At 36.7% G+C, this 22,345-nt stretch overlaps 1 protein-coding gene across 12 annotated transcripts in view; it reads right to left on the reverse strand.

Moving 5' to 3' along the window:
• LCOR (ligand dependent nuclear receptor corepressor) overlaps positions 1 to 22,345 on the reverse strand; it is a 165,747-nt gene that overhangs the window by 70,164 nt on the left and 73,238 nt on the right. For 11 of the 12 annotated variants that reach the window (XM_031652141.1, XM_031652140.1, XM_031652144.1 and 8 more), the window contains 2 exons: positions 11,193 to 11,258; positions 10,775 to 10,854 (listed from right to left, as the gene is read on the reverse strand). Coding sequence is in view for 3 of the 12 variants with exons in the window: in XM_031652140.1 (XP_031508000.1) it covers positions 10,775 to 10,854; positions 11,193 to 11,258 (146 nt within the window). In the remaining 9 variants the exon portion in view is untranslated. The other variant, XM_021943542.2, reaches the window with a different exon arrangement.

A 22,345-nucleotide genomic window follows, 5' to 3' on the forward strand; every position in this document is an offset into this window, starting at 1 on the left:
GAGGCTCTATGTAACTCTAACCCAAATTTTTATATAAGTAGGCATATTCTAAACTTACTCAAATCACTGATTAATTCTAAGAATCTCCTTAAGCAATCTAAGAATCTCCTTAATCAAGCTATTGAAAACAGATTTTCAGAGAATCACATTATTTTAGAGTTGAAAGGTACCTCAATGTGTATACATTCCAATTGCTTCATGGTCTTTACACTGACAAAATGTAAAATACAAAAATAAGATTTTGTTTAATATCTAGACTTCAGTAGTTTTTTATACTTAAAAACTCATTGCTAGATAAGGAAATCTTATTATTTTTCTTGAAACTTTACTTTTTATGTTGCTAGTATAACTAGAAAACTTTGAACAGCGCTGCAGATGAGAGGAGTACAGTTACTACGGCCTATTCCACCTTACTATTGTGTTAAACACTGATTTCATATCTGAGAGTTTCTCACCAGTCACTGTGAGTGCAAAGTCAGCTGGCCACGGTTCTTATATTCAGGCATTCATGCCTCATTTAATTCCTACCAACTGTAACTCCTGAAGTTACACTGACTGTATTCTAATTCCAGTAGGAATCTCCTACCAATGTTCAGTAACTAATATCTCTTACAATCTTGCCTTTTCCAACTGTTCCCTGCTTTTAAGTTTTAATTTCTTCCTCTCAGCTTCTTCTATGAGTATAGTACTTAAGCTTCCCCCTTTAGCTCCCAAAATCTTTAATCCTTTGCCTATTCTTCTATGGTGCTGTTTTCATCATTCCTTTCACTGACAACTTTTCAAGCTAGTAGTGTATATTCATTTCTTAACTCCCACCAACATCCACATATTCATCAATGCTGTCAGACTTATAGTCTGTCCCTCACAACCAGAATTCTTGAGAGCCTATTCTCTCAAAGCCCACTGTAGTATGTTTTGAGGGTACTTGCTCAACCCATCTGAGGTCCATTCTGGGAAATGGTACAGGAGTCCATGTTAGTTTGACGAACATGACAATCCATCCCCCCAGTCATTATAGAGTATGGGGCCAGGAAGATAACTGATGCAAAATGGGTAACTCATTTATTTTATGACTCTGTCTGATTTTTAATCTGATCCTTACTTCCTAAAATGAAGGTCTTCTATAAAACTCAGTATTTTGTGCTTTACTCCTCAAAAACTTCATTTGCTCAAATAATCCAATCACATGTTTTCAGAAACCCTCTCCAATATATCTTCACCCCAGACCTTTTATTTCAACTCATTTCTCACAATCCTATCTACTGGACACTTCCAATTAAATGTTCACTCTCACCTCAAAATGCTTTGAGCTATCTCCATTCTCTCCTCGTAAAACTGGCCACTGCACCAAAACTTCCCCTTCTCTCTTCTTGACTTCTAATTGACTTTTAATTCATCATGCCAAGCCATCTGGGGTGGAAGCCTAATGTCAGTATCACTTTCCTCTCCCTCATTTATGTATTTACGTAATCACTAAGCTTCGACAATTCTTCATTCCAGATTCTCTACGCACATCTCTTCCTTACGCATCTTCACAGCCATGACTCTAGAACAGTTTCATTTTCTGAATTATTGTAAGACCCTCCCATAATTTACTCGCTGTAAATCCTTCTATACTACATTCTAAAAACAATTACCAAACCATTCTAAAACACACACAGATCCTTTTAAGGTTCAGTTTGAGTTCTATCTTCTAGATTAAGCAACTCCAGTGTCATCTACTGCACCTCTCAAACTGCTACCGTACTTATATTTTCTTGCATTAGCCACTGTCTCTAAAATACTAAATATGGGAATGAGCATGGGATTTTACTTTTAATGTTCCCTGCCTATATGAGAACTCTGGTTCTGGGTGCACAGGGTAGATGATTTAAATCTCCTTATAGATTACAAGTCTAATTGCTTTTGCCACCCAGTTTCCCCAATATTCCACAAACAAGGGGGGACCAGGTCTTTTACTTGTTATCCTCTCTGGCCAAACACAGAACCAGACATTTAATAATCTTGCCAAATGATTAGTCTATTCATTGACTCTGACCACATAAAACTGAACAGAGCAGTCAACAATAATTTCTCTTTGCCTGTTTTGCAAACAACTCTACAAATTGGAGGAGAAAAAATAAACTCTTTGATATTTCATGGAATCTCTTACTGAGCACTGATTCATATCAAGCAGTTTTCTTTAATCCTTCTAAATAATCTGTACCAAACATCTGGAAACACAACAAGGTTAGACCCAGCAATTTAGATTTGGACAATTAACTGAGCATCTAATTAACATGTATTAATATGTGATATCTATTTAACTCTGCATTCTATTTAAATCTCATATACAGGCTGGGCACAGTGGCTCACGCCTGTAATCCCAGTACTTTGGGAAGCCAAGGCAGGCGGATCACTTGAGGTCAGGAGTTCAAGACCAGTCTGGCCAACATGGTGAAATCCCATCTCTACTAAAAATACAAAAATTAGCTGGGTGGGGTGGCATGTGCCTGTAGTCCCAGCTACTCAGGAGGTTGAGGCACGAGAACTGCTTGAACCCAGGAGGTGAGGGTTGCAGTGAGCTAATATCGTGCCACTGTATGCCTGGGCGACAGAGCAAGACTCCGTCTCAAAATAATAATAATAAATTATATATATATATATATCTTCTTTAAATATCTCATGTTTCTTTCTCACTCCTAATACATAGAAACTTATTGAAATTTTTCTTCCATAGTTCCTTTTATATCACAGGTAAATACTTACTGATTTGTGGTATTCTGGTGTAAGATGACAGGCAAGTCACATCGAGCAGGTATGAATATGCCCAAAGTAACATATTCAACATAAATAGATTTATCACCTGCTTGCTCTCAATATAAACTTTCAATGGGAACAGCGTGAAGAAGATGTGAGAACAACCCTTGGACTACCAAAGGCCACGCACCACTGCATCCCGTGGCCAGCACCTACATCCTGCCCCTGTCACCGCCAATATGCCTAGAGAAAGGCTGAAGGGGATGCTAGAGGAGATAATGCCAAGGTGAAGGACGAATCACAGAGATCTGCGAGGTTGTCTGCTAACCCTGCTCCTCCAAAGCCAGAGCCCAAGCCTCAAAGGGCCCTGCAAAGGAGGGAGAGAAGGTACACAAAGGGAAAAAGGGAAAAAGGGAAAAGCTGATGCTGGCAAGGAGGGGAATAACCCTGCAGAAAATGGGAAATGCCAAATCAGACCGGGCACAGAAAGCTGAAGGTGCTGCAGATGCCAAGTGAAGTTTGTGCATTTTTGATAACTGTACTTCTGGTGACTGTATAGTTTGAAATTCTATTTTTTACCAAGTTTCATAAAAATGCAGAATTTTGTTTTGCTTCGTTTTATTTATATTATTATTATTATTTTTGAAGACGGAGTCTCGCTCTCTCCCTAAGCTGGAGTGCAGTGGCGCAATCTTGGCTCACTGCAACCTCCACCTCCCGGGTTCAAGTGATTTTCCTGCCTCAGCCTCCCAAGTAGCTGGGACTACAGGCGCATGCCACCACGCCCAGCTAATTTTCTCGTATTTTTAGTAGACACAGGGTTTCACCATGTTGGCCAGGATGGTCTTGATCTCTTGACCTTGTGATCCGTCTGCCTTAGCCTCCCAAAGTGCTGGGATTACAGGCGTGAGCCTCCGTGCCCGACTTATTCACTTACGTATTTTTTTAAGCTATGCTGTGAGCACATGGAATACTTCATTGTTGCTTTTGGGGGAAGGGGCACAGGCCACTAATAGAATGTCTCCGAAGCTGGACTGTTGCGGGGAAAACACCTTTCCCTTCTAGTTTTGAGAGACTTCCTCTTGGCTCCCAGGAGGCGGGATTCCCTGACTTTGATACATGTGGGCACCATGGCACAAAAGCCTGTGGTATGGAAAAACAAATGCATTTTTATGTCTTCTTCCTTTCGACCTGTCAGCATAGACTTAACTCCCTTAAATCCAGACATCTGTTGGGACCTGACCCCCAATAATTGGTTACCAGTGTGTCAGGCAATGTGGACTTTCCAGTGATGGCACCCCTCAAAAGAGCAGTGGTTCCATTTCTAGATTGTGGATCTTCAGATAAATACTGCCATTTTCATTTCACTTCCTTAAAGTCTGGGTCAGCTCTTGAAAAGCTGTTAAACAACATGCTAAATGTGAAATGTCAACCCTCACTCTAAACTTTCCCCATTCAGAGCATCAGATGAAGACTTCATTCGGTTTTATAGTGGCTTTCTGATTTTTGGTAGTCCACTGAAGAAGGGAGTTTGAAAGTTCTTCTATACTGTTAATGACTGTCTGCCCATGTCCTGCCTGAAATACTACAATTGTTTATCGAACGTATCTTTAATAAAGCTGGATACAGTTTGGCTTGGGGAAAAAAAAAATTCAATGTATTAAAATAGCAATAAAGACCAGGCATGGTGGCTCACGCCTGTAATCCCAGCACTTTGGGAGGCTGAGGCAGGCAGATCACCTGAGGTCAGGAGTTTGAGACCAGCCTGACCAACATGGTGAAACCCCCATCTCTACTAAAAATACAAAATTAGCCAGGCATGGTGGCGGACACCTGTAATCCCAGCTACTTGCGGGGGCTGAGGCAGGAGAATCACTTGAATCTGGGAAGTGGAGGTTGCAGTGAGCCAAGATGGCGCCACTGCACTCTAGCCTGGGCAACAAGAGCGCGACTCCATCTCAAAACAAAATAAAATGCAATAAAAACTAAAATGTTAAAGGGACATAATCAAACTTAATGCATATTCACAAATTGGAAGAAATTAAGAAACATTCAGCAAAATATGCTGATACAGTGAAAAAGATCTAGTTACATGACTCCTGAGCTAGCTGGGCACTGAAAGGTTATCTGGCTTCAACCATATCACTGGTTACTTCCAAAAATGAATGCCCTGTTCCAACCAGGATGTGACCTTTCATCTCTGCTCATCCAGACTTACATATTCTTCAAAAACACAGATCAAGTTCGACCTTCTTTTTTTTGCAGACAGTTTTTCTGTGTTGCCCAGGCACGATCTCGGCTCACTGCAACCTCCACCTCCTAGGTTCAAATGATTCTCATGCCTCCCAAGTAGCTGGAATTACAGGCATGGGCCACCACAGTCAGCTAATTTTTCTGTATTTTCAGTAGAGATGGGGTTTTGCCTTGCTGGTCAGGCTGGTCTCAAACTCCTGGCCTCAAGTGATCTGCCTGCCTGAGGCCTCCCAAAGTGCTGAGATTACAGGCGTGAGCCACCCAGCCTTAAGTTCTAACTTCTTAAAACATTCTTCTAATATGCCAATCAAATACTGAACTTACTTTAGTCTTAAACCTAAGTACATAAACTAATTTTATATTTTGGTATAACATCCTACACTCCCATCATCCTTAGTGAATCATCCATGTTATCTGTACTTTACAACAGCTATCTCTATCCCAGCCATACACAAGAACAGATTCATCACTGAAGCAGTCCGTTTTTAGGAATTAACTACTAAAAGTAATTTCTCTTCCTTCCTATGTCTCCCCCACCCTCTACTACTGGATTAGCTCTTCATACTATCAACATATCTGTAATCAAAAAATCTCATTAGATGGTTTTTCATTGATATATAAAATAACATAGATACACGTGTATTTTAGTAAACATACATGTTTCAAAGCAATGACACTCTAGTACCAACAGTACACCTAGTGCCCACACCTTGAATTCTTATACAGTTCTCTGATTAAAAGGAACTAGAGTTCTTTGGAGAAATCCAGGGCTGGGACAGGGAAAGTACATGTTAAGACTGGAACATCTTTTCATGCCAAAAAGTAAAAAAAAGTGCTTTAAAGAAAACAAAGATGTCAAAAAGGACACAAGAGGCAACTTCAAAGGGCTCTAAATGGCCTAGGATAATCTGAACTGCTAAGTAAACAAGGACTGTAATGAATTATAATCCACAGAATGAAATAAGAATCCATGAGTTCGTACTGATATATTAAAACAACAACATAAACGGGGAGAGAGAAGCTCTTCCTTACAATAGAATTCCAACTCATAAATGTAGAAGAAATAATGGAAATAGAAAATCATTTGGTAAACACCACAGTAATATTTTTTTTCAGCCAATGTTCATCAATGGATGCTAAAATTAGATGATAAAAAAATAGTATAATTTAAAAAGAGGATATTTACAATATCTCAAAGTACCTCCCCCAACAATGTATCCATTAGCTACAAAAAAGAAAAAAAAAAAAAAAAAGAAAGAAACCTTAGAGAAAAGAGGCAGACAGCACCTTAACCAAGTGATCAAAGTAAATATCACCATGTGCTTTCTGACATGATGCACGAAGAATGATATAACATCAGTCAGACTGTAATCTTGGACTGGATCTTGGACGAGATAAAGGATATTGGTGGGATAACTGGCAAATTTGCAAAGGTTTGCAGATTACACTATTGTATCATTGTTAATCTCCTGAATTTATAATTGTACTGTGGTTATATAACACGCTAACATTTGGAGAATCTGGTTAAAGAATATACGGGAATTCCTTTTACAATTTTTACAACTGTTTTATAAGGCTAAAATTAATTTAAAAATTTGAAGCTTAAAGAAAGGTTAAAGAAGGTCGGGTGCAGTGGCTCACGCCTGTAACTGTACTTTGGGAGGCTGAGGTGGACTGCCTGAGGTCAGGAGTTCGAGACCATCCTGACCAACATGGTGAAACCCCGTCTCTACTAAAAATACAAAAAAATTAGCCAGGCATGGTGGCATGCGCCTGTAATCCCAGCTACTCAGGAGGCTGAGGTAGGGGAATTGCTTGAACCAGGGAGATGGAGGCTGCAGCGAGCTGAGATCATGCCTCTGCACTTCAGCCTGCATGACAGAGTGATACTCCATCTCAAAAAAAAAAAAAAAAGTTAAAGAAAAGCCTCATGAATAAGCAGTACACAGAGAATTGTGTATATATGTAAAAACACTCAAAACGGCTATTATTATAATTTTCCAAGTTTATTAAGCCTCCTGACTTCTTAGTCACTCATTTAATAAATATTTTAGAGTGCCTACTTTATATGCCCATAAAACAGAAAAAGGGAGGAAGGAAAGAAGTAAGTAGGTAACCGAGGCAGGCAGGCAGGCAGTAATTCACTCACAGATTCCTAACACAGCTATAATTGGTCATTTCAAATACACTTTCCCTCTTTCCAACTGAGAAATTTGCAACTGAGGATTCCCTCCCTCTTTCCAACTGAATTCCAAGGCCTACTTAATTCTTGCTCTCCACTTTCCATGTTCCTGCTCCTACTGTTAACAAAATGCATATATTCTAAAAACATGCATCAAATCCTAGCTATGTGATTTTGCCCATAACTGAACATCTCTAACCCTTTCCACCTCTTTATTTAGAAAACTAGGGTGTCTTTAATCAATTTTATAGGGTTGTTTTGAAGATTAAATAGGAGCGGCAGGGCGTGGTGGCTCACGCCTGTAATCCCAGCACTCTGGGAGGCTGAGGCGAGCGGATCACTTGAGATTGGGGTTCAAGACCAGCCTGGCCAACATGGTGAAACCCTGTCTCTACCAAAAATACAAAACTTAGCTGGGCATGGTGGCACACACTTGTAGTCCCAGCTACCTGGGAGGCTAAGGCATGAGAATCGCTTGAACCCAGAAGGCGGAGGCTACGGTGAGCCAAGATTGCACCACTGCACTCCACTCTGGGCAACAAAGCAAGACCCTGTCTCCAAAAATGGAGCAGGTAAAAATAACTGGCACATAGTAAATGCTCAGAACATGTTAGCTACCTTTCCTTTACAAATTACATTCTCTAACTTCCGTAGGATCCTGAAGCGTAGTTCAAATTTTCCTAATCTCTAGGTGAATCCCTGTTCTACTTCCCAAAGAGGCTACTTCAGATTTTTCACCTACATATTTCTAAAGGTAAATATAAATAATGTATTTGCTTTATCCATTCTACAGATTTAGCATTTACTGAAAATCCAACTAGCTAAAAGTATGTATAACTGCTGTTTCCCAAATATCAGGTCAATATTTCTAAGTGCTTTTCCAAATACTACCTAGATTATCTCACCATGCCAATCTCAAACTCGAGCTTCCAATACCATGCTCTATGTTGCCACCTGTTGGCTATTACCATATTCTCCAGATAGTTCCTTCTATTTTAGAATCTTAAGCCAGCCTTAAAATGCAAGCCTCAATCCAACAGATACAATAAATCTCTAAAAAAAAAAAAAATTTAATTTCCAGACTCTAGTTCTTCTCAGACAAGACGCTCCAAGTGACTGCAAAGAGTTCCAACACAAACACTTTAAGTCTAACACAACTGAAGAAATACTGTAAATCTGACAATTCACATGATATAGGGTTTCTCTTTTCCTATTTTCCATTACAGATGTATGACTGTCTCCGAAAATAAATGCCAAAGACAGGAAATAATATCTAATGGAGAAAAACAGCTTTCCCAGAACCAGCTGAGTTGTCAAATGGAAAAATTATTTCTATTTAGAAAACCAACTAAAAACTATAGAGCTACAAACAGTAAAACAGTTGTTTTAAGTGCTTCACCATTTCATGACTTTCTCTATCTGTATTTTCTTCTAAAAATATTCACACAAGCTAGGTGTGGTGGCGTGTACCTGTAGTCGCAGCTACTTGGAAGGTAGAAGAAGCAGGATCACTTAATCCAGCCTGGGCAACACAGTGAGACCCTGTCTCTTAAAAAAAAAATTCATATAATATTTTACCCGCATACAGCAAGGGAAAACTCTCAATCATATTACAAGAATATACTATATACAACTACCAAGCATAGAATGGCTCTCTTCCTTATCCTAACCTGAAAAAAAAAAATTAGTAACTGTTTCTTCTTTTTATTCTTCAAAAATTCCTATTAAATGGCTTGCTCAATAAAAAGCCACCAGACACACACACACACACACACACACACACACACACACACAGAGTTTAAAATTCTGAACTTCAATTTCACTGGAAGTTTAACTCAAAACAATGTTGCTTTCTTTTCTAGTCTTTTTGGAAACAGATTAAATTTTAAAATACTTTCTTCCTCAATTCAACAAAAACAGACCATTCCAAATAGTTAGAGCAACAACTTTTTCATGTAGAAAACAAGAAAAAGAAGCCATAAAAGAAGAACATTAAGAAGTACTTAAGTTGACTACACAATGGCTTTCAAATTTTAAAACAACTTGCCAACACAAATAGTGATATAATGGTTATATGCAGAGGTACAAGGAAGCATACAGTATGGTCTGCCTAGTTTCTAGCAGTTGACAATGTAGTTAGGAACAAAAGATTCTAACATGAAAAAGGATGAACAAAATAAGGCAGAATATTAACTGACAAGTAATTTGCACAGATAATATTGACAACAGTGTGAAAGGTTGAAACAGCAATAGAAGCAGAGGAAGGATGGTGCTTAAGAGTAAAAGGAAGGGAATTTCTAGTTATAGAGAAATAGCTTAGTTGAAAGAAAACTGTATAGAAGACTAGTGGGACATCATTAGAAAGAAAAGTGGATTAAAATGTGGAGGGTATTGAGGCACTGTTAGGTTAATGAATCCAGAAGACAATGAGAAAGTCATCAAAGACTAAGCATAAGGTAACATTTCTATACCATTTAAGGGGTGAGGGTTGGGAGGAGTTTAACCTTGTAGGACTATTTAAGAGACTGAAGAAAACAGAGAGAACTATAGTAATGATTGTGGAAATGAAAAAAAATGAAATTCATTATGAGGGAAAAACTGATAAAATCTGGTCAATGATTTACGTTAAGAGTGTATAGGGCAGAAGAAAGTGTTCCCAAGGCTTTAAAACAGAGAATCGATGTACCATGAAAAAAAAAGTAAAAGACAGTAAACCATTATTAATAAGTATTTCCAACAAGTGAAATGTTTTCTAACAAAATTCTGTTTATGTATAAAACAAAGCAATAAAACAACAAATACACAAAGGTTCAGTCAGTTTATATAACTGAAAATAACAGCATTAATGCGCAGATGTTATGAAGTGTCTTAAAGTAGAACCACAGTATACAAATCTACATGAATTAGCAACTGCTTGATCCAGATCTACCTTACTGTTCTTTTTGTGCTAAAAATAACTCCCATTAATGAACTGCCACACATTTCATTTTCAAATAAACACAACAGTTTGAGACCTAATTAATTATTCTGCCTAGTGAACTATATAAATAAAATAATGCATGGGCCATGGGCAGTGGTTCAGGCCTGTAATCTCAGCACTTTGGGAGGCTGAGGCAGGCAGATCACTTGAGGTTAGGAGTTCAAGACCAGACTGGCCAATATGGTGTAACCCCATCTCTACTAAAAATACAAAAATTAGCCGGTGTAGTGGCAGGCACCTGTAATCCCAACTGCTTGGGAGGCTGAGGCAGGAGAATCACTTTAACCCAGGAGGCGGTGGCTGCAGTGAGCCGAGATCGTGCCATTTCACTCCAGCCTGGGCATCACAGCGAGACTCTGTTTCAAACAAACAAACAAACAAACAAAAAAATCCCACAACAACAACAAATGCATTGTAGGATATAGGTTTCTTAATAGGCTACTCAACAGGATGGAAATAATTTAAATTGCAAAACCCAGGATTACTATCAAACTCTTTCGTAAGTATAAAACCATACCTTCCTTTTCCTACAAATCCTCCAATGAAGTAATACAATGTTTTAAAAAATGAAAACTTTAAAATATTACACTAAATAAAAGTTTCACAAGCTTCTTAGTTACCTTTACTTTATCTCTTCTCAAGCAACAGAATAAACAGTTTTCATCAAAAGTCCAATCAGAAATGCTTTCAGGTTCACAGTCTGCAAAAACAGTAACAAATTAATAGTCATAAAAGAGAATTTTTCAGAAAATAAATCAGAATTAATTTCAAAAATACTGTTTAACAAAAACCTAAGTAGTTAGGCCATATTTGTCTTAAAATTTTTAACTCTTAAAATTCTTAAGTCTTAACTGCTCACTAGTTAATACATTATTCATACATATATCAACAATATCGAGTGAACACAAAAAGATGCTTACATGAATATAACTTTAATCCATATGAAACCGTGAATAAAAAGGAGACTGAGGCTTAAATCACCAAGGTATCATGTATGGCACCAGGAAGAATTTGAAATACCAAAAATATTTTGAATACCTTTAAATAAACTGAGATCTTTTAATAATGCAGGTCCAAACAGCCCTTCAAGAATACTTTCAAACCCTGAAAGGATAAAAACAAAATCCATTACCACAATAATATTCATTCTAGTATTGAATAATCTTTGCATAAAAAAAAAAAATGATGTTTTCTTCCAGTTCTCAAGGATCCTGGATTACTATTAAAGGGATGCTTAGAAAAAGAGTGTCAATGACAAATCTAAAAGGGGCATTTGCATTTCTGTCAATGATTAACATTCAACACAAATTCTGAGCACATTCAAGAACAAGACCAATGAAGGAATGAAAATCCACAGGTTCTCTAATCATTTTACAAAATCCCAAACACCTCTTTGTACAAACTCTCAGGCTCCATTTTAAAAGGTACTTTTCTCAATGAATGAGTCAAAAACTGCTTCAAATTTTTCACAACTTTCTAAAATAATCTAAATAGCATTTTTCAAAATACCAATTGAGACAACAGATTTTGAGTTAACAGTTTATGAAATCTTTACTGAGAAAAACTACATCACACAAACATAAGGTACAAGACTTTTGTAAAGAAGGTACAAGACTTAAAAGACTTTTGTAACTATTTAACACTGCCACAATAACTATGTGCTGGTTCCTTTATAAATGTAAACCCCCACTGATTACACATACAAAAAAAAAAAAAAAAAAAACAAATATACTTGTACACAAATGTTTAAATTATTATGTCCTTCTACCAGTGTGAAAGAAGTAGAAAATGAAAAAAATCAAAAACTTTTTTTCTGGCTTGTTATCTCAAATACTGATGATCTACTGAATGATAAACAATTTGAATATATCTTCACCATCTTGCAATTTTTTTTTTTTTTTTTTGAGACGGAGTCTCGCTCTGTTGCCCAGGCTGGAGTACAGTGGCGTGATCTCAGCTCACTGCAAGCTCCACCTCCTGTGTTCACGCCATTCTCCTGCCTCAGCCTTTTGAGTAGCTGGGACTACAGGTGCCCGCCACCGCGCCCAGCTAAATTTTTGTATTTTTAGTAGACACAGGGTTTCACCGTGTTAGCCAGGATGGTCTCGATCTCCTGACCTCATGATCCGCCTGCCTTGGCCTCCCAAAGTGCTGGGATTCATCTTGCAATTTTTATGGGTCAAGAAAGTAAGGAGGAAAACAAGAGCAGGAATCAGACTGTATCTTTATACAACATACCAGAAATAACACATTAAAACAGTGGTTCCCAAAATGTGTGCCATGGACCTCACTGGGAACTCAAATGGTTATTACAAACAAGGACTCTTATGAATCCATATGCACTCTCAGTGTGGCCTTTGGGAAGAAATTAATGTCTTGTGCATTCAGTATACATACTACTTTTCAAAAGCATAGGACTGTTACTGCAATAAAGTAAATATAAAAAGTGTTACTGAATTCCTAGTAGCTAGGGGCACTGTGTATTTTGCAACATAATCTGTCACCTAGGGGCTTGCAATTTTAATTGTTAAAAAGCACTCCCATGCTTAAAAGGTACCACTTAAATTAAAATACTACATCCTGCGGGATACATAAGGCCCCCTCACATGTATCAATTCTTTACCACAAATACAACCACAGAAAAGGATTTAGAAGGTAAGGAGGTAGAAATGATGGCCTCTGAAAATGGTATTTTGTGTATCTGGCTATAAGAAGATGGTAATGTAAGGGATTTCTTTGCCTTAGTATTAAGCCATAATTTTCAGTAATCTCTAGTTTGTGTTATTTACACTGTAATTAGAGAGCTGGTTTTTCTACACTATATGATACATCCTAGATTCCAGATTTTTCATTTATTGTTAGGGAGTAATTGTTTTCCAACTCTCTTTAATTCCCATCAAAATTATTCCAAGGACATTAACAAAATCAAACTACCCACTCAAACAAATGGGAGGTATCTATGTCTGTTTATTATTTACCTACTAAAATTAAAATATATTCCACTAAATTGCTATGGTCCCCTCTCTTCCACACTAGGGAGGAAAAAGGGTTGGGGTAGCGTTGTAGGAGTGGGTAGGTAGTGGTAAGAGAAGAGAAGAAACTGCTAGATACTGTCTATCTTGGCCCTAGAGATTGGATATTTTCAGAACTATCTGACTTAAAAAAATAAATAAATCCCACAGTCCATCTCCAATTCTTAAGCCCTCCTACCTGCCCTCCCAAAAGAAAATCTGATTTCACAAATAATAAAGTATTTCAACACCTTGCAAGCATCAAACACACACTGCAAATAGCTAAAGGAAATTATTAAGTAGGTCTTATCCTGAAGAGCAAATCTAATATTCTTTCACCTGGGTTTATATAAAATTGTAACAAATTCCAAATTTGCGGGCTGAGCATAAATTCTTGAAAAGGAAAAAAGTAAATATAGCAAGAAATAATGCCAGGAAAGAAAAATGCAAATAAAAGCTTTAGGAGATAAAAATGTTAAAAAAGAACAGAATCTGATGTAAGAAAATTGGGCAGAAGATCAATAATACTAACAAAAACTTGAGTCACAGATTAAAAAGCAATGACAAAGAAAGAACAAAAGCAAACAAAAAATCTGGTCATAAACACAAAGATTTAATCACAACTAATTTTGCTCAAAATAGCAACTGTAAACAAGTCACTCCTCTTTTGTTCATAACTGCAACAATACATTAAACCTAACAAATATTATTGATTAGATACTGTAAAGTCATATTTTGCTACCCTCTGTTCAACGGATGTTAATGCCACTCAGTTTTATTAATATTAAATATTGAATTTAGCAGTTGCATAGCAACAGGGAATGTCTGATGTGCTATGCTTGACATTAACAAAAGGCAAATAAGGGAAGAACAAATACATTCAAAATGTATACCATGATATCACAGAAGAGCCAGAAAGTTCAATAACAAAATGCCATGGAAAACTAAGTACTGAAAAAGACAGCCATGCCGTTATGTTCAATCACTAGGGCTTAAAAACTACCTTTACACATCACATATAAAGAAAAAAATTTTTTTTTATGGAAGTTGACTACTTTTGAAAGAAGTCCTATCCAACATCACAACTAGTCTCAAGGCTGATCTCGTTTCTTCTTCACTGCAACCTGCACCATGTCTTCAGGCTATTCCTAAAACCCATGTCTTCAGGCTATTCCTAAAACACTGTTTCAATGATGCCACCACCTCTTCAAAGTTCACACTGGTTAAAGAACAAACCCCAACTTCCTAATTCAGCAATCAAAACTGCTTATAATTTGACCCTACCTACTGTCACCTGGCTTACTTACCAGAGCTTTCCTGCTCATTCCCACAGCTCTGGTCAGGATGGTCTTCTGTTGTGTTCAGTGATCATTCCTACCTCCTAATATTTTCTCAAGCCTTTGCATCTCACCTCTGCTCAAATATAGTATCTCTCCTTCAAGAAAATCTTCAAATTGTTCAACAAATACATATTCATTTATTCGATATATACTAACTGAGAGTCTGTCATCTGCCAGGGACTCTTCAACAGGCAGTGTTGAGCTGACGTGTTACCTGCCCTCATTGATCTTTAGTTTCCAGTTCTCTCATCCTCAAAATTCTCAGATTGTTGCTTGATTTTAAATAAAAGTCAGTTGCCTAATATTTTCTCTGCTTTCTGCCATTTACAAGATACTGTCTTTTCAAGTATTTTGTAAAATAAAATTTGTCACAGGCTATCTAAACCCTATGTTCTCATTTTTCTTTTATTCATTTATGTCTTATCTCCTCAAGCAGAATTGATGCTCCAGTAAGCCTAGGAAGCAATGTTTCTCTTATAGGAACAATGTTTCTCTTATAGGAAGGCTTCACATGTCTGAGTAGCTTCTGATTTAATCACACAGCTCTCAAAAACAGAAGATAAAAGACTAATATCTCCCACAAATTTCCCCCTTCAATCTAAATCACAATCCATTTCCAATGAAAAGGGGGAAAACAGGTTATAAAAAGTAAAAGAGTCGGAATATATCAAATACAAAGCTAACTAAGGTCACCAATACAGCCTGTTCTTTTTGAAAAAAAATTAATAGAATGAAAAAATGGTTTCTGGGTCTTGGGAACCTCTCCTGAGATAACCAGTATAGAGACTAGCAGTTTCAGAGAGGTGTTGAAGGAAATGTAGGAATATACCAGAAAATGAGCAATTTCCACATCAAGGTCCCCTGGATCTTGTACTCAAGCTTATACTGAGCTTGCTGCTCAATCTTCAATAAAGTACAGTCATGTGCCATATAACGATGTTTTAGTCAAGGATGGACTGCATATACCACGATAGTCCCATAAGATTATAATGGAGCTGAAAAATTCCTACTGCTTGGTGATTATAGCCACTGTAATGTTGGACTGCAATTACTTTATTCCTAAATAAATTTAGTGTAGCCTAAGTATACAGTATTTATAAGTCAACAGTAGTGTACAGCAATGTTCTAGGCCTTCGTATTCACTTACCACTTACTCACTGACTCACCCAGAGCAACTTCCAGTCCTGCACTCTCCATTCATGGTAAGTGCCCTATCCAGGTGTGACAATTTTTACTGTACCTTTTCTATGTTTAGATACACAAATACTTACCACTGTGTGACAATGATATTGTGTGACAATGGTGGTATTTCCTACAGTATTCAGTACAGTAATATGCTGTACAGGTTTGTAGGCTAGCAGCAACAGGCTATACCAAACAGCACATGTATGTAGTAGGCTATATTACCTAGGTTTGTGAAAGTATACTTCACAATGTTTGAAAAATGATGAAACTGCTTAAGGATGTATTTCTCATAATGCACCCCCATTGTTAAGCAACACATGACTGTATTATATTTTACAAAGTATCAGTTCAAAAGTGCTTGCTGGCAATAATAATTAGTGTCCTAATAAACAAAGAGGCAAATGATATTATCTGGAGTTGTTTGCTTAAAACTCAGAATGTGTGACTTGATGCCACCACCACACTGAGCTTCATACCAAGTCAATCACAAAGTGAAAGTACTGGGTTGGTACAATAGTAATTGTGGTAATAATTTTAGAGCACTAGATTATACAATCTTTTATATTCTATCCAAGGTAATTAAGGTAATCAATTCTTTTTAATTGACACTCCAACTATCTCAGTGTGTTATTAAATCAAAGACCAGATGAACTTCTATAGATAATGAACAATGACCATTCAGGCTTCTCTTCCCCTTACTACCCCTGGTGATTCATTTCATTATTAGAGAACTACATTCATTAATAATCCTTCCTCTCCTCCTGAGCACATTCTCCCAGATGATGCACTATGATGAACCCTATTTGTTGGCTCACTTACCACTCTCAGAATTACCCAGCACAAGAACTGATGACGAAACCTGGTCAGATATACCAAAGAGAAGTAGCACTTTAATCACAACTAATGGGCCCAAACTGAAACAGAATTAATGAAGACAAAAACAGTAGAACTTGAAGAAAAATTATACATACTAATTTTATTGAGGCCAGGGAGGAATAGTTTTTTTTTTTCCTTTTTTTTAAAGAGTAAAGAGCTCTGAATAAAAGAGCAGACAACAAATGCTTGGGGGAAGGAGAAAAACTACTAAAATTACCAAACAGAATTAAGTAGAAAAATACACAACAAAATAGCAATTTAGAAAATCAACTTAAGAAATGTCCTACTATCAGTCTGGACAACATGGTAAAACTCCGTCTCTACAAAAAGTACAAAAAATTAGCCCAGGGTGGTGGCACACACCTGTAGTCCCAGCTACCTGGGAGGCTGACGTGGGAAGATCACTTGAGCCAAGGAGGTGGAAGATCACTTGAGCCCAGGAGATGGAAGCTGCAGTGAGCCGAGACTACGCCACTGCACTCCAGCCAGGGCAACAGAGGGAGACCACTGAAAGAAGGTGGACTGACGGACGGACAGAGGAACGGATGGAAGGAAGGAAAGACGAAATGCCCTAATATTGTATAGTAAAGTGTCAAAGACACATACATCATGATAAAAAGATTAGAAATGAGGTGGCCAGACGTGTGATATCTGTAAAACAGGATTTTTAGAACAAGAAAAGGCAAAGAATGAACATTTTAAAAATTTAAATTAAAAAAAAAAAGTTTAAAGAAGGAAAAGGAAACAAAAACTTCCTAATGTTGATTACGGACTTGAGTCTTCTTATCTGATGGGCTCCATGAAATACTGGGGCAGCAACTGGGGGTTGGAGGGGAAACTACACATGTAGACTCTCCTGGTAAAATATCTGAATTTCAACAATAAAAATTTACAAGCTCCAAATATGGAAAATATTTCACTTAATTTTACTTAAAATAAGAGGAAAGAGATCTAGACTACCAGTCATTTCACTGGTAAATGTAAATGCTAAACATCTATGGAGAGCTGGGTATGGTATGTGGTGACACACACCTGTAGTCCCAGTTACTTGGGAAGCTTAAGTGGAAGGATTGGTTGAGTCCAGGAGTTTGACCTGGGCAACACTGGGAGACTCCATCTCTTCTTTTATTTATTTTTTTACTTTTTATATATTTTTTTGAGACAGAGTCTTGCTCTGTTACCCGGGTTGGAGTGAGGTGGTGCGATCTCGGCTCACTGCAAGCTCCGCCTCCTGGGTTTACACCATTCTCCTGCCTCGGCCTCCCGAGTAGCTGGGACTACAAGGCACCCACCACCACGCCCGGCTAATTTTCTGTATTTTTAGTGGAGAAGGGGTTTCACTGTGTTAACCAGGATGGTCTCAATCTCCTGACCTGTGATCCGCCCGCCTCGGCCTCCCAAAGTGCTGGGATTACAGGCGTGAGCCACTGTGCCCGGCGGACCCCAACTCTTAAAACAGAAAAAAGAAAGTTAAAAAAAAAAAAAAAAAAAAGCCTATGAAGCAGTATTTACAAAATCCTAGAGGAAAAATGTAGACAATGTGTTGCTTATGAATATTGATAAAAGACATTTACAGATATTCTCTGATTTTGGAAGTAGAACAGCCATTCACTCGGGGGGGGGGGGGTAAGGGTTACCCAAAGTAGTTCCATTAAGAAAAATATGATTGGGAATAAAGATCTCCTGAAAAGGGAAAAGACTGTTTATATAAAAACTAATGGCAGGCTGCTATAAATACCTTGTCTTTTACTCTCTAATATGTGGTCAGTCTTCATTTTCATACTATTTTTGTTTCTTTTATTCCTTGATCAATCCTATCAGCTTTTTAAGTTTTTTTTTCTTTTAAAAACCTACTTTGATCTTCTCTATTATATCACTGATTTCATTAAATTTTGCTCTAATTTTTTTCAATTATCCATTTCTTTGGGTTTATTCTATTGTATTTTTGTCTAACTTACAAAAGATTCATTTACTTATTTTCAGGTTTCTTTTTTTAAAAAAAGAACCAAGTATAGGATGATTTAAAACAATTAAAATTTTAAGTATTGTATATTAAGAGGTAATCTGTGATAAACAAAATGTGGTATATCCATACAATGGAATAAAATTATAATATGGATGAGTAAGTCTCAAAACACATTGTGTTAGGTGAAAAAAGGACAGAAACAAAAGACTACATACTATGAGTCCATTGATATAAAATGTACTGAAAAAGTAAATCTATGGATAGAAGAAAGTACATTAGTGGTTTCCTATGGCTGAGTGAAAATGAAAAAATAATTGCAAATGGACAACACATTTTTTTTCGCATTAAAGGAAACATTCTAAAATTAGACAGTGGTGATGGTTGCATAATTCTGTGACTATAATAAAAATTGGTGAACTGTACACTTAAAATAGGTGAACTGCAAGGTATGTAAATTATGTCTCAATAAAGCTGTTTACCAAATAGGTACTTTATGCCTATTTGGTAAATATATTTGTAATGTTTTAAGAAAATCTGGCCCAGTAGAGCCAGTCTTGTAATTCTAATTTAAAATGTATACTTGAATAGCTGATTTAGACTTTATGATTTTAAGCTGAAATTTTACTAAGTTTGCATCCTGAACAAGAATACTCACAAAACTTAACAATGTTTACATTTACAATTTTAAAATATTAGATTTACAAGATTTACTTAAGTAGCTAAGGTTTTATTAAATTAATATTTACAGAGAAAATAAATTTAATTTACACTTACAGATTTAAATGTTTTAAGAAGTTAAATTAAGATATTTCTCAAAGGTTTGTTAAAATTAGTTACAGAATAAGATCCGTATTTAGAGAGAACTACGTTTTAAGTTTATAAATTTAAATAAAGTGAACATTTAAAAGTTAAAAATCAAAGTAACTGCATTACCTTTTCTATTCACAAAGCCATTAAGGATATTATTTTTTAAATCTCACATTTAATAAGAACTAATCAAGTGTTTACATAGAGCTCAGCAGTGTGGGGATACAGGGGTTATGTTTAAAAATATGCCCTGCCATTAAGATATTTATAATTCTAGTCAAAGAGTCAAAATTAACATGCTTTTCCACCACTACGCAGATAATTATAACTCTCCAATCCTTTATTTCTTGCCCTAAGACCAAATTTCTAATTTCCTACTTCATATTATCACCAAAATCTCCTAAATACCTAAAAACGCCCACCAAATCAAAATCATTTTACTCCTTTCCTTCATCTCAATCACAGATTCCTCCTGTATTCTGTATTCCTTACCAGGAAAATGGCATCACGAACACCTTCCCCCCAAGTTATTCAGGTTAGATAGAGACTTTAGTTAGTCACAATTCCATTCTTTCCATAAATCACCAAGTATTCCGGTAATTGAGTCCTATTCATTTTACTTCAGAAAGATTCTTCCCAATCTGTTCTCTCTTTTCCATCCTTAAATTCATTCAGGTTTTCACTATTTTTTACCTTAACAATTATAATAAATGTCACTCATGTTAATAATAATGACAGTTATCATTAACTGCACCCTTATTTGGTATCAGGCAAGCACTACAGCAGGTGCTTCATGCCCATAACAAAATCTTCAGAAGAACACTGTAAAACAAGTACTATTACTACCTGGAACATGTAAACAAAACAAAACAAAACTGAAAATCAAAGCAGCCAATTCATTCTCAACTGCAAAAGCCAATACCTAGATTTAAAACCATGCCTGTGATTCTAAAGCCCAGGCTCTTTTCATTTCATCACACTACCTATTAATAACATCTCTTAATTTTTAATTTATCTTAGTATTCCCCTACACCACCATCTCTACCACCAGAATCCACCCTTCATGCTGCTGCTAAAGCATCATTCTTTCTAGGTTTTAAAAACATTTGATAGCTTTCCACTGACAACAGTGAAGATTTCAAATTTCTGGATGCCATGCATGATCATTATAGGTTCTGACCCCAAATTACCTTTTCAGTCTCTCCTACTACCATATTCTGTATACATACACTATGCTCTGGCCGTACTGATCAGTCACAATACACAGTCAGTGCTTCCATGCCATTTAAGCACAATATCGCCTCAGCCTACAGTGTTCTTCCTGCAACCCTCAATCTAATTCTAAGGTATCACCCATCTCACCCCATAAGCCCCAGGCAAAGTTAGGAACATCCTCATCAGTACTCAAGTTGTACTATTTATAAACTACACTCTTTTTTGGTATTTAATCCACTCGATTTTGAGCAAAGAATTGGAGTTTATCCATCTTTTAACATCAGCCTGTTCTTTAAACTACCATTCTCAAGTAAATGCTCAATAAATATTTGTTGGATGAATGCAAATACATTCTTTTAAATTCCTACATCATTATAATTGAGAGGTTGGAGATTTTACGAGGACTCTTGTTTTGTGTGTCAGCTACGCTGAAGACTTGAAAAAACAGAAATAACAGAAGGATAATAGATATCTGACAAAAAAAAAAAAAAGATGGCTTTCTGCTCCAGCTCAACTAGGTTCCCTGTATCTATGGACCAAAACCAGAACATAATTAAGGGCTCTCTTTGCTGGCCCACGAACAGAGGCCAGCAAACTTTTTTTGTGGAAAGCTGTAATCATAGTGAAGATAGAAATAAAATAAAACAGATAAAGTACTGAAAAACAATGGTATTAATACATTAAGGAGGGAAAAGAAAGATATACTGAGTAGTTAGAACATTATCAGAATACAGTATTTACATACATAATGCCATAAATGAGATTTAAAGGTATTAAATAAGTTACCAAAATCACAGAGGTAGTGAGTAGCTAGGTCAGATTAAGTCTTTGGAAATACAAGGACAGTTTTGTTTCATTTTTTCTAGTATATCAAACTGTCTAGGTTAACTATGCTTAGAAAGAAACCATTTAAATGCAAATCTGAGGTTGATTAGGAATGAGTCAATTACATCAGTTCACAATCCATAGGCCACAATCCCGTTGAAGACCTCCGTCATTACAAGGTCGGTAAATCCATATGAGCACTGTTGGTAAATTAAATAAAAATGTGCTTATATAGCCACTAACTACTCTTTTTTAACATATCCTGCTACAAACAGGATGTGTTAAATATTTAAATATGTTTAAATACGTACTCATTTAAAAAGCACTACTGAATCCATAATCTCTTTTTTACATCACATTTTTTTCTCAAAGATACCAAAAGTACAAATTACAGTGTGAGAGGTAAGCATTCTTTTGGGTTTTTTTGCTTCTCTCTCTCTCTGTCTCTCTCTTTCTCTTTCTCTACTTCAGTGGAAGTTTAAAGGAAGACCTCCTATTCCTTGCGAATAATGGAGTTAACTAAGTAAAAACAAAATTATAAGCTGAATGTTTTCCTTTACTTTACCTAAAATGGAAATTTCTACAGTTGAAAGAACAGAGATAAAAACTAAACTTTGAAAGTTCTTAGGGTTGGAAAGGTGGGGATTCCTTTTCTATCCCTTCCCATCCTCTCCCTATTCTTTTGTCCATTTACTCTCTTCTTTCCAGAGTTAGCCCCAACCTAGAACTAGCATGCTTGCGGGAGCTTTATACCGTTAGGAGATGCATTTATTATCTTTGGTGTGTGGAGATCTCAATAACTCTGTATTGTTTTAAAATTACTATGGGCCGAGTGTCAAGGTTCATGTCTGTAATCCCAGCACTTTGGGAGGCCGAGGTGGGTGGATCACCTGAGGTCAGGAGTTCGAGACCAGCCTGGCCAACATGGTAAAACCCCGCCTCTATTAAAAATACAAAAATTAGCTA

The sequence above is a fragment of the Papio anubis genome, chromosome 11 (assembly GCF_008728515.1).
Source record: "Papio anubis isolate 15944 chromosome 11, Panubis1.0, whole genome shotgun sequence".
Taxonomy (NCBI): domain Eukaryota; kingdom Metazoa; phylum Chordata; class Mammalia; order Primates; family Cercopithecidae; genus Papio; species Papio anubis.